General features: G+C 48.8%; 2 protein-coding genes across 2 annotated transcripts in view; both read right to left on the bottom strand.

Annotated features, from left to right (window-relative positions):
- Positions 1-15,038, bottom strand: part of LOC112061389 (deleted in malignant brain tumors 1 protein-like) — a 141,159-nt gene extending 126,121 nt beyond the window's left edge. The window contains exons 1-4 of the mRNA XM_065578746.1: positions 14,728-15,038; positions 14,177-14,482; positions 9,792-10,109; positions 9,398-9,712 (exon numbers count right to left, since the gene is read on the bottom strand). Coding sequence (XP_065434818.1) covers positions 9,398-9,712; positions 9,792-10,002 — 526 coding nt within the window. The 5' untranslated portion in view covers positions 10,003-10,109; positions 14,177-14,482; positions 14,728-15,038. The remainder of the gene's footprint in view (positions 1-9,397; positions 9,713-9,791; positions 10,110-14,176; positions 14,483-14,727) is intronic.
- Positions 1,093-3,212, bottom strand: LOC135977491 (uncharacterized). Its single transcript, XM_065578771.1, has 2 exons — positions 2,283-3,212; positions 1,093-1,690 (listed from the first exon to the last, which is right to left on the bottom strand). The coding sequence occupies exons 1-2, from the start codon at positions 2,821-2,823 to the stop codon at positions 1,188-1,190; spliced, it is 1,044 nt and encodes a 347-aa protein (XP_065434843.1). The 5' UTR covers positions 2,824-3,212; the 3' UTR covers positions 1,093-1,187.
- Positions 15,039-15,514: the final 476 nt, after the last annotated feature.

The raw sequence follows: 15,514 nt of genomic DNA, 5'->3' as shown, positions 1-15,514 counted from the left end.
GACTTGCTGTCCCCTGCCCTGAAACGCCAGGATACCAAGATGAGAGCAGCCCTCACAGTTGAGAAGCGAGTGGCGATAGCCCTGTGGAAGCTTGCAACGCCAGACAGCTACCGGTCAGTCGGGAATCAATTTGGAGTGGGCAAATCTACGGTGGGGGCTGCTGTGATCCAATTTGCCAGGGCAATGAAAGACCTGGTGATAGCAAGGGTAGTGACTCTGGGCAACGTGCAGTCAATAGTGGATGGTTTTGCTGAAATGGGATTCCCAAACTGTGGCGGGGCCATAGATGGAACCCATATCCCTATCTTGTCACCGGAGCACCAAGCCACCGACTACGTAAACCGCAAGGGGTACTTTTCAATGCTGCTGCAAGCCCTGGTGGATCACAAGGGACGTTTCACCAACATCAACGTGGGATGGCCGGGAAAGGTACATGATGCTCGCGTCTTCAGGAACTCTGCTCTGTTTCGAAAGCTGGAGGAAGGGACTTTCTTCCCGGACCAGAAAGTGACCATTGGGGATGTTGAAATGCCTATCGTGATCCTTGGGGACCCAGCCTACCCCTTAATGCCATGGCTCATGAAGCCGTACACAGGCAGCCTGGACAGGAGTCAGGACCTGTTCAACTACAGGCTGAGCAAGTGCCGAATGGTGGTGGAATGTGCATTTGGACGTTTAAAAGCGCGCTGGCGCAGCTTACTGACTCGCTCAGACCTCAGCGAAAAGAATATCCCCATTGTTATTGCTACTTGCTGTGCGCTCCACAATATCTGTGAGAGTAAGGGGGAGACCTTTATGGCGGGGTGGGAGGTTGAGGCAACTCGCCTGGCCGCTGATTACGCGCAGCCAGACACCAGGGCGGTTAGAGGAGCACAGCAGGGCGCGGTGCGCATCAGAGAAGCTTTGAAAACGAGTTTTGTGACTGGCCAGGCTACTGTGTGAAACTTCTGTTTGTTTCTCCTTGATGAACCCTCCAACCCCCCCCCCCGACCCGGTTCACTCTACTTCCCTGTAAACCAACCATCCCACCCCACCCTCCCCTCCCGCTTGCAGAGGCAATAGTCATTTTTTTTTAACATTCATGCATTCTTTATTAGTTCCTTACAGAGGTAGGGGGATAATTGCCAAGGTAGCCTGGGATGGGTGGGGGAGGAGAGATGGAAAAGGACACACTGCATTTTAAAACTTTAACTCTTATTGAAGGCCAGCCTTCTGATGCTTGGGCGATCATCTGGGGTGGAGTGACTGGGTGGACGGAGGCCCCCCCACCGTGTTCTTGGGCGTCTCGGTGAGGAGGCTATGGAACTTGGGGAGGAGGGCTGTTGGTTACACAGGGGCTGTAGCGGCGGTCTCTGCTCCTGCTGCCTTTCCTGCAACTCAACCATACGCTCGAGCATATCAGTTTGATGCTCCAGCAGACGGAGCATTGCCTCTTGCCGTCTGTCTGCAAGCTGACGCCACCTATCGTCTTCAGCCCGCCACTTGCTCTGTTCTTCCCGCGATTCAGCCCGCCACCTCTCCTCTCGTTCATATTGGGCTTTTCTCATCTCTGACATTGACTGCCTCCACGCATTCTGCTGTGCTCTATCAGCCTGGGCGGACATCTGGAGCTCCGTGAACATCTCGTCCCTCGTCCTACGTTTTCTCTTTCTAATGTTCACGAGCCTCTGCAAAGGAGAAACATTTGCAGCTGGCGGAGGAGAAGGGAGAGGTGGTTAAAAAAGACACATTTTAGAGAACAATGGGTACACTCTTTCATTACAAGGTCGCATATTTCGGCTTGCAGGCAGCCATCGTAGGCCACAGTGTTTTGGCTTTTTTAACCTTAACATGCGGGAAAGGTTGCAAACAGCAGCGCATTTCCCATATCAAGGATGAATTGGGTTGTCCATTTAAAATGGGGTTTCAATGTAAAAGGAGGGGGCTGCGGTTTCCCGGTTAACATGCGGCACAAACACAAGTAAACCCCCCCCACACACACACACACGATTCTCTAGGATGATCACTTCACCCCTCCCCCCACCGCGTGGTTAACAGCGGGAAACATTTCTGGTCAGAAGAGCAGGAACGGGTGCCTCTGAATGTCCCCTTAATAAAATCACCCCATTTCAACCAGGAGAGCTTTCTGGAGATGTCCCTGGAGGATTTCCGCTCCATCCCCATACACGTTAACAGACTTTTCCAGTAGATGTACTGGCCGCGATTGCCAGGGCAAAGTAATCATTAAACACGCTTGCTTTTTTTTTTGTAATGTTTACAAATATTTACAAAGTTACACTCACCAGAGGTCTCCTGTGTGCCCTGAGGGTCTTGGGTGAGTTCGGGGGTTACTGGTTCCAGGTCCAGGGTCACAAACATATCCTGGCTGTTGGGGAAACCGGTTTCTCCGCTTCCTTGCTGCTGTGAGCTACCTACAGTACCTCCATCGTCATCTTCCTCGTTCCCTGAATCGTCTTCCCTGTGTGTTTCTCCAGTGAGAGAGTCATAGCACACGGTTGGGGTAGTGGTGGCTGCACCCCCTAGGATCGCATGCAGCTCCGCGTAGTAGCGGCAAGTTTGCGGCTCTGCCCTGGACCTTCCGTTTGCTTCTCTGGCTTTGTGGTAAGCTTGCCGTAGCTCCTTAATTTTCACGCGGCACTGCTGTGTGTCCCTGTTATGGCCTCGGTCCTTCATGGCCTTGGAGATCTTTTCTAATACTTTTCCATTTCTTTTACTGCTACGGAGTTCAGCTATCACTGCTTCATCTCCCCATATGGCGAGCAGATCTCGTACCTCCCGTTCGGTCCATGCTGGAGCTCTTTTGCGATCCTGGGAGGACTCCATCACGGTTACCTGTGCTGATGAGCTCTGCGGGGTCACCTGTGCTCTCCACGCTGGGCAAACAGGAAATGAAATTCAAACCTTCGCGGGTCTTTTCCTGTCTACCTGGTCAGTGCATCTGAGTTGAGAGTGCTGTCCAGAGCGGTCACAATGAAGCACTGTGGGATAGCTCCCGGAGGCCAATAACGTCGAATTCCGTCCACACTACCCCAATTCCGACCCGCAAAGACCGGTTTTATCGCTAATCCCCTCGTCAGAGGTGGTGTAAAGAAACCGGTTTAAAGGACCCTTTAAGTCGAAAGAAAGGGCTTCGTTGTGTGGACGTGTCCAGGCTTAATTCGGTTTAACGCCGCTAAAGTCGACCTAAACCCGTAGTGTAGACCAGGCCTCAGATGGGCAATGTTGGAAAAATTATGTTATTCATTAGTAGAGGGAAAGGACCCTAGAAATGAAAGTCAAATAGAGTTGAGGAATAAAGGAAAAGGGAAGATGAGAAAGGAGGGGAGAAGGAAGCAATTTAATGCAATTAGGAGATATGCTACAAAGAAAGCTAAGTATAAATTCTATCAACAATTATTTGATAAGGATAGAAGAAGATTGACTCGCATTATAATGGGAGAGCCAGATAAGGCTAAGTGTGCTATCCCTATGAAAGAAATTGAGGAATACTATGTAAATATTTTGGGAACAATTGGACATGGTAATATGATAGGGTGGCCATCATCCACAGAGAATGCGGATAATGATATATTAATGAGTCCGATCTCTGTGGATGAGATTAGAATAGCTTTAAGAGAAATAAGAAAAGATAGTGCTCCTGGCCCAGATAAAGTAAAAGTGAGCAATTTGTGGGATATTTTTAATTTAGACTCCTTAATACTTACAAAAATTTTTAATATATGGTTTCTAAATAGACAGGTACCAGATGAATTTAAGAAAAATAGAACGATTTTAATACCAAAGACACAAGATGAGGAGGAAATGAAGAAGTTAACATCTTGGAGACCATTGACAATTGGGTCAGTTTGGATTAGAATCTATACCAAAATATTAGCAAAAAGACTGGTGGAAACAGTTAAGATATGTAGTAGACAAAAAGGGTTTATATCCACCCCTGGGTGTGAGGAAAATATTGCTATATTAGATAATTTGATTAAAGGGGCTAAACGAAATGGGAATGAAATTGCAATAGTGTTTGTAGATCTGGCTAAAGCATTTGATTCTGTGGGACACGGACATATAATAGCCGGGTTGAGAAGATTTGGTATAGATGAACATTTTATAGATATTATTAGGGACCTTTATGATAATTGCACAACTAGGGTATGGGTGGGTGATGAAGCTACTGAGTCTATTTTAATTAGGAGGGGGGGTCAATCAGGGTGACCCGTTGTCCCCAATTTTGTTTAATATTGCTATGGATCCCCTTTTAACTAGATTAGAAGTAGAAGGAAGTGGTTTTTATGTTAAGGGTAATAGTGTCACGTCATTGGCTTTTGCCGATGATGTGGCAATTTTAAGTAGCTCATATAAAGGAATGATCAAAAATTTGGGTATCTTAGAGGAGTTTTGTAAAAATACTAATCTCTCTGTTAATGTGAAGAAAACGAAAGGCTTTCATATTTTAACTAAATATAAAACCTATGTAGTTAATCCTAAAGATAATTGGCAGATAGGGTCAGAGGAGATTGAATATGTTCAACCAGGGGATTTTGAAAAATATTTAGGAGCTAGAATAGATCCCTGGATAGGTGTAGGGAGACCGGTACTTAAAGAAAAATTGAAAGATTGGAGTGAGAATTTAATTAAGGCCCCATTAAAACCGGCCCCCAAAATATTAATTTTACAGACATACATCTTACCGAAGCTATTTTATAATCTTCTTTTAATAGAACCTCCTTTTAATCTTTTAGATGATCTTGATGTGTTAGTTAGAAAAATAGTTAAAGAGATTTTACATTTACCTCAGTGTACCACAGATGGGATATTTTATTCTAGAGGTAGGGATGGTGGTTTAGCTCTCACTAAGTTTAGTGTGCAAATCCCAAATATGTTAATTCGTAAATGGAGGAGACATATTGTCTCGAGAGATGATTGGATGGACCTATCTTATCTATATGCAGGAGAAAATCTTGTGGATAAAATATTGTTATTTAGTGCAGTAACATCTCATCCCAAGAAATGGAGGGAAGAGGAATTTTTAAGATGGTCGGAACTGAGATGTCAGGGAGTAGGGATAAAATATTTTAAAAATGATTTAATTAGTAATTCGATTTTTAGAAACTCTAGTAAAGTTAAATCGTCAGCGTATATCGCAGCATTGCAGCTTAGGGCAAATATTTATCCTACTAGGGAGACATTAGCAAGAGGAAGAGTAGGTGTGAATGCTCTTTGTAGATGGTGCGGTAAAGTGCGGGAGACTGTTCCCCATATCTCAGGACAATGTTATAAGACTAAGAATGCTAGGATAAAAAGGCATAATAGAGTAGTGTCTGCAGTTGTAGATAAGGTTGGTAAATTAGGGTGGAAGGCAATAATAGAGCCCCATTTGAGAAATAGTAAGTGTGAGTTAAGAAAGCCGGATATTATATTTATAAAAGGAGATACAGCAGTGGTGGTTGATGTTACAGTGCGATGGGAGGATAATGCCGGAAGTTTGGAACAAGCCCACAGTGAGAAGGTGGCTTATTATCTTGAGTTAGAGGAAGAAATTAAAAACTTAACGGGAGGTAAAAATATCCACTTCTTTGGTTTTGTGCTTGGGGCGCGTGGCAAGTGGAGTGAAGGTAATAATGATTTGTTACAATTATTGGGAATGGACAGAAGTAAAAATTTTAAGGAGAGTATATGTAGACTTGTTTTATATTCCACTATTGGTATGATGGCTATATTCAGTGACAGATAAAGATCCCGGAGTTTCCATTCCGTGTATCTTGCCAAAACTAAATTTTAGCTATTTTGGTTTCCATGCTCTAAATTTTCAAATTTTTAATATTGTTTTGAACATTAACATATTTAGTGTTATTTAATATCTGTCCTTCAATAGAATGGTTTTAACTATATAATAAATACTTATTAATGGATTAAATTCCAATTTAAATTATTAGTTTATTTTATTTTTTTTAACTACTGGATGTGGATGCGGACTGGCCGCGTATAGTAACCAGGAAAGGGCAGGTAGTCACGCCTGTACATAAATAGGGGGTGGGGTTCTGGAGGGCAGTTAGGAGCAGGGGTCCCAGGAGGGGGCAGTCAGGGGACAAGGAGCGGGGGGGTTGGGAGTTCTGGGGGAGGGCTGTCAGGGGGCAGGAGTGGGGAGAGGGATCGGAGCAGTCAGGGGATAGGGAGCAGAGGGGTTTAGATGGGTCGGGAGTTCTGGGGGGGGCTGTCAGGGGGTGGAGAGTGGTTGGATGGGGCGTGGGAGTCCCAGGGGTCTGTCTGGGGGTGGGGGTGTGGATAAGGTTTGGGGCAGTCAGGGTACAGGTAGGGGGTAGGATCCTAGGGGGCCAGTTAGGATGGGGGGAGGGTCTCAGGAGGGGCCAGTCAGGGGACAAGAGGCAGGGAGGCTTAGGTAGGGGGTGGAGTCCTGGGGGGCAGTTAGGGGCAGGGGTCCCAGGAGGGGGCAGTCAGGGGACAAGGAACGGGGGGAGGGTTGGGAGTTCTGAGGGGGGCGGGAAGTGGGAGGGGCAGGGGCGGGGCTAGGGCGGGGCTTCTCCAGACCCATCTATTGCCAGGGCCCTGCAGGCACCCGGGAGCCCCCGGCACGCACCCTGATACTCCCACGTGCCCTGGGCCGGGCCGAGCCGCGGTGGGGTCCGTGTCCCTTTAAGAGCGGGGCTGGGCTGAGCCGAGCCGGTGGGGGTGTGGCTCCACTCCCCGCTGCAGGCTGATCCCGGAGCCTGGGCCGAGCCGCCCCCTGCACCTGTACAGTAGGGGCAGGTTGCATGAGGGCAGGACCTGGTGCCATCTGCCTGGAGGGCCCTGGAGGGCACCGGGCACGGCACCGGGGGAGATGGGGTGTTGCGGGGGGCACCGGGCAGTGGGATGGGGCACTGGGCCCCGGGCGAAGCTCCCAGCATGCGCTCGGTCACTCACCTTCCCATCCAGGCCAAAGGGGAGGGACTCTCAGTCTCTTCCCTGACTGGGGAGGGCGCGGGGTCCCGCTGGGTCTCCGCAGCCTCGCTTGGCCTTGAGGAGGTGGCGGTGGCGGCTCCATGGAGCTGGTAGTCCGGCCGGCGGGGCTGCTGGATGCCCGCTTCTCCATCTCCGCCTCGCCCCAAGCACAGAGCACGCCAGGCGCGAACCCCATCCCACGTTAGCCCCCTGCTGGGTCTGAGGGCTCAACAGGCCCAGCAGGGCAGTGCGGGGGCTGCTGGAGCCTGGAGGGGGAAGCTGGGGAAGGGGTGGCACGGCCTCAACCCCCTGGGGCTGCCTCCCCACGGAGGAGGCAGAGGGGCACAAGCCGCAGCAGGACCCCAGCCCCTCGGGAGAGAGAATATGGGGCCAGCCCAGGGAGGCAGGAGCAGCCCCGGGGGTGCTGGACACATGCAGGGCAGAGCCCCGGGAGAGCCCCAGCCCCATGGCGGGAAACGCTGCAGAGGAGGAGCCCGCGGCAGGCGAGGGGAGCCCCAGGCAGGGGGAGTCAGGCCGCCCGCACCCACCTCTCGCGGCCGCTCCATGCTGCTCCAGGTACCAGCCCCGCTGCTGCAGTTGCTAGTGCCGCCGCTTTCCGCTTCCTGTGCCTGGCGCCGCGCCACCCCACCGCATTGACCAGCCCCTGCCTCCCGCCTTGTCTGCAGGAATTCAGCGCAGGCCGGCAGGCCAAGCTTCAGGGTGGAGCGTGGGCTGGGCCCCGCCCACTGGCGCCATGGTTACCTAAGGCGCCTCTTTTGGAAAACTAGCTACGCTACTGGCATCACTTCCCCAGCCCTGAAGCTGCTGCAGCCGGGGACAGGCACCTCTCCCCTGGCCCCAGCCCTGGAGAGGTTCCTCTCTCCTGATACTGGAGCTGCCGCAGCGGGGAAAGAGGTGCCTTTCCCCTGGCCACAAGCTGCTGCAGCAGGAGAAGGCTGGGGGGAGTCCTCTCTTCCCGCCAGAGCCCCAGGGCAGCCTGCACCCCAAACCCTTCATCCATGGCCCCACCCCATAGCCCACACCCCCAGCCAGAGCCCTCACCAACCACATACTCCAACTCTATTCCCACACCCTAAGCCCCCTCCTGCACCCTGAGCCCCTCATCTCCAGGCCCACCCCAGAGCCCTCACCCCTAACCAGAGCCCTCAGCCCCCACACTATAACCCTCTGCCCCAGCCCTGAGCCCCCTCACAACCCCAAACCCTTCATCCCTGGCCCCACCCCAAAGCCTGCATCCCCAGCCAGAGCCCTCACCCTGTGCACCGCCACCCTGTGCACCAGCCCTGAGCTGCCTCCCACACTCCGAACCCCTCGGCCCCACCCCCGCCACACATCACCTCTATACTAGTGCACATAACAAAATTCATTCTGCACATGGATGTAAAAAATTAGAAGGAACATTGGTTCAGGAGTTCACATCTGTTACTGTCTTGGTGATATCGACTTGTCGAACGCACCACCAGTTTGGGGTATTGCCTTGTTTCTCATCATTCTCCCGGAGGTGGGCACTCAGAGCCGTGAGCCACTCCAGACAGCGTGACAGGGATCATGAGATCAAATAGTTTGACCTTCTGTAAAACAGCTGCATAGAGCCTAATAACTTGAGTTTGACGTAAGCATAGCTTCCAGAAAAGCATCCGGTCTAGACAGGAAGACTTCAAGAGATGCAGAATGCACCATTTCCCTGGTAGTTTGTTCTGATGGTTAATCACCCTCCCTGTTAAAAACCTGGGCCTTATTTCTGATGTGAATTTGTCTGGTTTCAGCTTCCAGCCACTGACTCTTCTTCTGCCTTCCTCCATTAGATTAAAGAGCCCTTTAGTAAGTGTATGTTCTCCTTGTGAAGGAACTTATGCACTGTAATCAAGTCACCTCTTGATCATTTTGATAAACTAAACAGATTCAGCATCTGAAATCTCTCACCCTAAGGCTTTTATTCAAGCCATCACATCACTTTTGTGGCTCTTCTCTGCTCCCTTTCCAATTTTTGTGGACATCAGAATTGGACACAGTATTCCAGTATCTGTCTCACCAGTGCCACACACAATAGTAAAATTTAGTCCCCACTCCTACTCTCTGCTCCTCTGTTTACACATCCAAGGTTCGCATTACCCCATTTTACCACACAGGGCACTGGGAGCTAATGTTCAGTTATTTCTCCACTAGGACCCTACATCCTTTTTCAGTCATTGCTTTCCATGATACAGTCTCCTTCAGATACCTGAGACACAGCATTCTAACATTAGGGAAATCTTGCAATATCTCCAATATCTCTGGTGGGAGCTGAGGACTTTCTAATGGTGACCCTGGTAGGTAGTAACACAAGGGAAAGGGAGGCAGAGACAGTCAGGGAAAGTATCATTCTCAGCAATCTCCTTAAACATCTGCCCCCTCCATTAAATCACCTAATAACACAGCTCACGAGAGCATTCACAAAACAGACCTGAGCAGAGAACTCCCGCGTCCTCTTTGTGTCTGCAGTTGTGCTGGCCCCAGCCCCTGGAAGGACACGCCCAGAGATCGGATTCACTCCCCGAGCAGTTCACATCATCCAGCCAGATCTGCCCGAATCCTTGCCCATAATGAGCAGAGACAGTTGCATTGATGGCATGTCCACATCCCAGTTGTTTGCAGATGACACTGGAGTCCGGTAGGTCCCAGAAATCATCACAGACTGTCCCCCAGCTGCCGCTGTAATAAATCTCCACTCTCCCAGCACAGCGACCTGTCCCATTCACCAGTCTGATCCGCCTGCTCCCTGTGGGGATAGATCCCAGCTGTTAATATGTATTTTCCTACTGAACAGAGAATGTTTGTGAGATCTGGAAATGAATCACCTGAACAAACGACACCGACATCTGCAGCGATTCCTGCCTGGGCTGACTCAGACGTGGAGTTGTCACAGAGAGTCAGACGAGTCTCATTTCCTGCACACTGGACCCTTCTCAGCCCCACGGGGCCTGTTCCTTGCTCAGACTTAGGGGGGTTAAAAGCTTTCTCCGCGACTCCGCACTGGAGCTCCCTGCACACCACGCTGGCATCATTCATGTCCCACTGGTCATCCAGCACTCTGCTCCACACACCACGGAGGGAAATCTCTACTCTCCCATCACACCGGCTCTCTCCATTCAGCAGTCTGAGTGATTCAGAACGACCTGGACTCAGGAGAGATGGGAACTACACTGAATAACACTCCCTGTTATACACTAGAAATAATACAGAGTGTGCATGAAATTATGGACTGTTTCTAAAGAAGAAGGTTATCACCCAGTGATCAGAGTGTGTCACAGTGTTAAATGGAACAACCTCTGTCAGAAGAAACTTTCTCTTTTGAATCTCTAAGTGAAGCTGATATAAGGATTGTTGTAACACGCTGAGTTTGCCAGAGGGACTTGACAGCAGACCCTGTAAATGAGTGAGCGAGAGAATTCCTGCAGATTACTGATTGGGAAAATAGTCTCTGTGTGTGGTGGTGGAATGGCTGCTGAGGTTTGTAGTCACTTTATCCAGGCTTAAATGCCTGGAAGCCAGTGAATAGTGTCTGCACAAGCACTTAGCAGGTGGGTTGTGAATGATTTAGGCAAGTTTGCCTTGAGGGAGTTTGGCCAATGGAAGAGCAGGGCTCATGATGGTCAGGAACAGGTTCCCTTAGTTCCCTCTGATCTTTGCTCAGTAGGTGGCAACTTTCTTGGTTCACCTGGGTCCAGTGCAGGAGCTCCCAGTGTGAGATAGTTCCTGGCACTGGTGGTTCTGACTGGAGCTGTCCCCTGAAGTGTGGTGTTATAATTTAATGGAGATATCCCATCTCCTAGAACTGGAAGGGACATTGAAAGGTCATTGAGTCCAGCCCCCTGCCTTCACTAGCAGGACCAAGTACTGATTTTGCCCCAGATCCCCAAGTGGCCCCCTCAAGGATTGAACTCACAACCCTGGGTTTAGCAGGCCAATGCTCAAACCACTGAGCTATCCCTCCCCCCGCATTTATCTATGAGCCCAACGTGAGATTCCAGCTGATCAATTCACACCACACTAAGCAGGCTGTGTGTGGGGCGGGGAAGGGGACGTTCTCTGTTGGTGAATATTGTGATGCCCCCACTGGCCGCGGTTCGCCATCCCGGGCCAATGGGGGCGGCGAGAAGCCGCGGCCAGCACATCCCTCGCCCGCACCGCTTCTCCCCACCCCCATTGGCCCGGGACGGACGAACCGCGGCCAGTGGGGGCCGCGATCGGACAAACCTGCCGCGACAGCAGATAAATAAAACTGGCCCGGCCCGCCAGGGTGCTTACCCTGGCGAGCTGCGTGCTGAACGTTGCCGACCCCTGGGGTAGAGAGTAGATTTGGGGCTTTCCGAGTAGGCTCATGGATATAACTGGGTACCACAGCCCCTCAGGAAGGCCAGATGGGAACATGGCAGATGGAGCTCGTACGGAAGGGACCAGGTGTTTTTCCTTAGAAAGGATTCTCCTTCCAGCAACTGTGGGGAGAAATCAGCATCTTCATGTGCTGAGGAGTTCCCTTCGAGAACCAGGGTATGGGCTGGGTAGCTAGTTAAGAGGGGCAGGGCAGGCTGCAGAGAATTCAGTTAGGAATGCAGGTAGCAGCATCTGTGAGAAGCAGGAAAACTGTGAGGTGAATTGCCCCCAAGGTATAAAGGTATCAGCTGTGAAGAAGAGAGTAGACTTCTGTTGTGAGTGCTGGGCAGGGCCCTATAGGCTTAGTTATGGTGTGTAATGGCACCAGTGACTCTGGGCTCTGTGGGAGATAGTCCTGGAAGCTACAGTACATTATTAGGAAGAAGGTTGAAATCCAGGGCTTCTGAAGTAGGTTTCTCTGTAAGGACCCCAGTTCTAGCCAGTCAAGAAGCCCTATGGAGACTCTGTATATGGATTTGAAGATGGGTCAGAGAGGGGAGCTGGAACTTTATTAAGCAGGAAGGGTCCCTTTGGTGAGGGGAGAAGCAGATGATCACAATGGCCTCTTTGGGTCTTAAAACTGCGGATCTATAGACTCATGAGACGGGCTCCATTTAGTCACAAGGGAACCAGATTGGCTGGTCATTAAAATTAAGTTTTCTAGTGAATTATTTTCCTGCAGGGCCCTGGCCACTTTCAGTGCCCAGGATGGATAAGTCGGGGTTGTGCAGCATCAGGCTGTGCCTGTATGACCCCTGCCTCATTCACTTTAGAAACTGGAAGGCCTGAAGAGAACAACCAGGGGAGTGTAGGAAGAACTAGGATGATCTTGTTAAGAGCAGTGACTGTCATTCAGTAGAGCTCAGTTCTGTTCCTGCCTCTGCTACAGACTTCACAGGTGATGCTGAGCAGGTCTCTTAATCCAATTTTTATGGGGTCTGATTTGCGGAAGTACTGAGCACTCACAACTGCTGCTAGGGTGAAGACAAAATGTGGATGCTCAGCTCTTCTGCAGTCAGCCAGTGGGATCGGGTGGAACGAGCACAGGGCTGCGAGTCAAAACACTTTGTTTTATCCTGTCTCCGCTGCTGAGTCACTGGGTGGTCTTGGGCAAGTCACTTTGCTTATCTCTCTCAGTTTCACCATTTGTAAAATGGAGCTAATAATAATACTTACCCACCTGCTCCCTGGAGTTTGGTGAGGGTTTATTAATGTCTGTAGAGAACTTTGAACACATAAAACTCTTCAGAAATGGTGAGTATTCTGGAGTATCAGGCCCTGAGGGTCTCAGGTTGCTGCCCAATCACCCCAAATAAGTAGCGAGTTTGGAATTTTGGCTTTAATCATTGTAAGTAAAATTTTCAAAAGCAGCTAAATGATGTAGGAGCCTAAGTGCTATTTTCAGAAGTGACTTAGGCAGCAAGAGGGGGAAGTCTGCATGGTTCTTGGGCTCCTACGTTACTTGAGAAAATAGGATTTAAGTCTCTAAGTCACTTAGGCATTTTTGAAAATGTTATTCTTGGGCTTCTAAGTGGCTACGTCACTTTTGAAATGGGCATCATAAGAGACTGCTATCTCCTGGGGTGTTATGAAGACAAATTCATTAATGTTTGTGGTGCACTCTGATACTGGGGGTAGGTAAGAATAATAGGACGTATGCATGCAATTAGACTGTATCATAATGTATATGCAGAAGGGAGGGTGGGGGACTGAATTAACATTATATAGGTAACCTTAATTCTGTTTTTTTCTAAATCTTGTGCCTTTGTCTTTGACTAAATGAACTAAATAATGCTGTTTATTTATTTATTTTTTTTATAAAAGGTAAATATTAGAGCGGGTCAACAACTCAAAATTTTTCCTGTGAAGTATTTCAAATGCAGTATTTCGATTTTTAAACAGATCCATGATATTGGCATGTGGAAATGGAATGAGAACTTTTGTTTAGACTCTAACTAAAATGTTGATTAATTTCAACATTTGGGAAATGAAACATTCAATTTTCTTTTCCAGTTTTTGGATTTGCAGGTTTGCCACTTCCTCCCCCTTTCTATTTTTTCATACAATCAGAATATTATGATTAGAAGAGACCTCATGTGGTCATTAGTCCAATCCCCTGCTAATCTTTTCTTCCACTGTAAAAAGTTAGAAAAAGAAAGTAAGAAAGCCGGGGTGGGGGTGGAGGGATTTTTAGAGTTTTTTCAATTGGGAAGGTGTGAAAAAAGTAAAAAAAGCTAAGTGAGTGAAAGCACTACTTTCTCTGTAGTGTGCTACCAAAAATATCCTCAGGAGAAGGGAAATGGTGATTTTCAGCAGTTTATAATTCAGCCAAACCTGGAAGGCATCTCACTGCACTAGAGAAGGCAAAGCTTCCAGCAATCAAGGAAGGTGCGAGAGCTTCTCAAGAAGGTGCCGAGAATATTTTATAATAGAAAGTGTGAAGCAACCTCCATATTGGGAGTCACTACCAGCTCCTCCTCTAATTATTATTGGAGAAGGCTGGGGACAAGGAATTGGTGACATTTATGTAACCCGAAGGACAAAGTGCTGCCCCTGCTCCTCTGCCCTGTGAAAGGACAGAGTTGCTGATGTTTTTACTGGAGAATCCAGGGCTTTCCCAGGTCACAACTATTCTTTTGTGATAATATTATTTACTTAAATTTTATCTTTAATACATTTACTAGTATTATACGTGCTTTAGGATCTAGCTCCCCCTCCCCTTGCTGTGTCCTGAGGTTCCCCTGCTCTGGGAGCAGTGTCACACACTGAGGGGCTGGTGTCATTAATCCAGCATCTCTCCTGCACTTACCTGAGCAAATCACACTGGCATCATTGTCGTGTGAGCACTGAGAGGCCCCCAGAGCAGTAACAGGGCAATGGCTCAAATGGGGTTCAGTCCCTTTGCAGTGATATGTGTCTGTCCAGACAGAGCCGGTTCCTTTCCCAAAATACGCTTCTCCTGGGACTGATTCAGCGAATCCGCAGTCGAGCTGATGACAGAGAACGTTGGCATCTGGTAAATCCCAGCGTGAGTCACAGAGGGTTCCCCAGGCACCAAGAACCTGGATCTCCACCCTCCCTGAGCACGCTGTGCTGCCGTTCACCAGCCGGAATCCTGTGTACCCAGGGGAGAAGGGAGAAGGGGTTTAAAGAGGGAGGCTTGGAGCTATTTTATATTAAATAACAAAGAAAAGGAAAGTCAAGGGGATTGAGCCCATCCCCATTATATTGGATTGTTGAGGTTTTACTAGAAGCCGATAGCAGCTCTATTATCCCAGCTCCCTACAGAGTGAGATCGTTTTATTGCTGCACTAGAATACACAACACTGGGATTTTAGAGACATTGTGCCAAATTCTTACGTGAGCATATGGCACTGGCATCATTTGCATGTGAGCAAGTCTGACTCCCATGTGATTTCCTGGGACAGTACACGTGGTGTGACTCATTCCCTACACACTGGAATTCCTCAGGCCAGATTGGTCCATGTCCTTCTCCGAAGTGAGCTCCTCCTGGGATAAATAGAGCTGTTCCACACTGTAGTTCATTACAGATAACACTGGCAGCTTTGAGATCAAAGTGTGCATCACAGATTGTAGCCCAGGTGTCTCCATGTCTTACTTTCACACGTCCTGAGCAGGCATTGTCCCCTCCATCCAGCTGGAGCTCAATGTGTCCTAGAAAGCCAATGAAGTATGAAAATTACAAAGGAGCCTTAGGGAATTAGGTGTTCCACTGCCCTAGAACTTTGGCCAAAAGCCCGTCCTGGTGCAGTGGGGCAGTGCAGGCAGCAATTAGAAATAAAAAAAAAAGTACAACAAATGGAAAGAGGGGAATTCAGTAGCAATTGATATACATTGGAAGCTATGAGATGTAGAAATCGATAAGGGAAGCTAAAGCTATCATGGAAAACTCCATAGTTGGCAGGGCAAGGAACAATAATGACAATTTTTAAAGTATATTAGGAGCAAAGACAAACAAACAAACAAATCCTAACAAAGGTGTAGGCCCATTACAAATGGAGATGGTAAAATCGTTTATAATGATGCAAATAAGGCAGACGTGTTCAATAAACATTTCTGGTTTTGGATAGAAGCAGGATGTGTTTTCATACTATGTGAGGAGGGTGTACCACTCTGCAATCCATTG

This window comes from Chrysemys picta, unplaced genomic scaffold, assembly GCF_011386835.1.
Source record: "Chrysemys picta bellii isolate R12L10 unplaced genomic scaffold, ASM1138683v2 scaf1, whole genome shotgun sequence".
Classification (NCBI taxonomy): domain Eukaryota; kingdom Metazoa; phylum Chordata; order Testudines; family Emydidae; genus Chrysemys; species Chrysemys picta.
The sequence above is the reverse complement of the archived record's forward strand: the minus strand, read 5'-3'. Positions and strand labels throughout refer to the sequence as shown.

Excerpts from the sequence above, each read along its gene's own strand:
- LOC135977491 (XM_065578771.1), bottom strand. The coding sequence starts at position 2,823 with ATGGAGTCCTCCCAGGATCGCAAAAGAGCTCCAGCATGGACCGAACGG. Across the intron at positions 1,691-2,282 it reads GGGCACACAGGAGACCTCTG|CTGCAAATGTTTCTCCTTTG; the intron begins GTGAGTGTAACT and ends CTCCTCCGCCAG.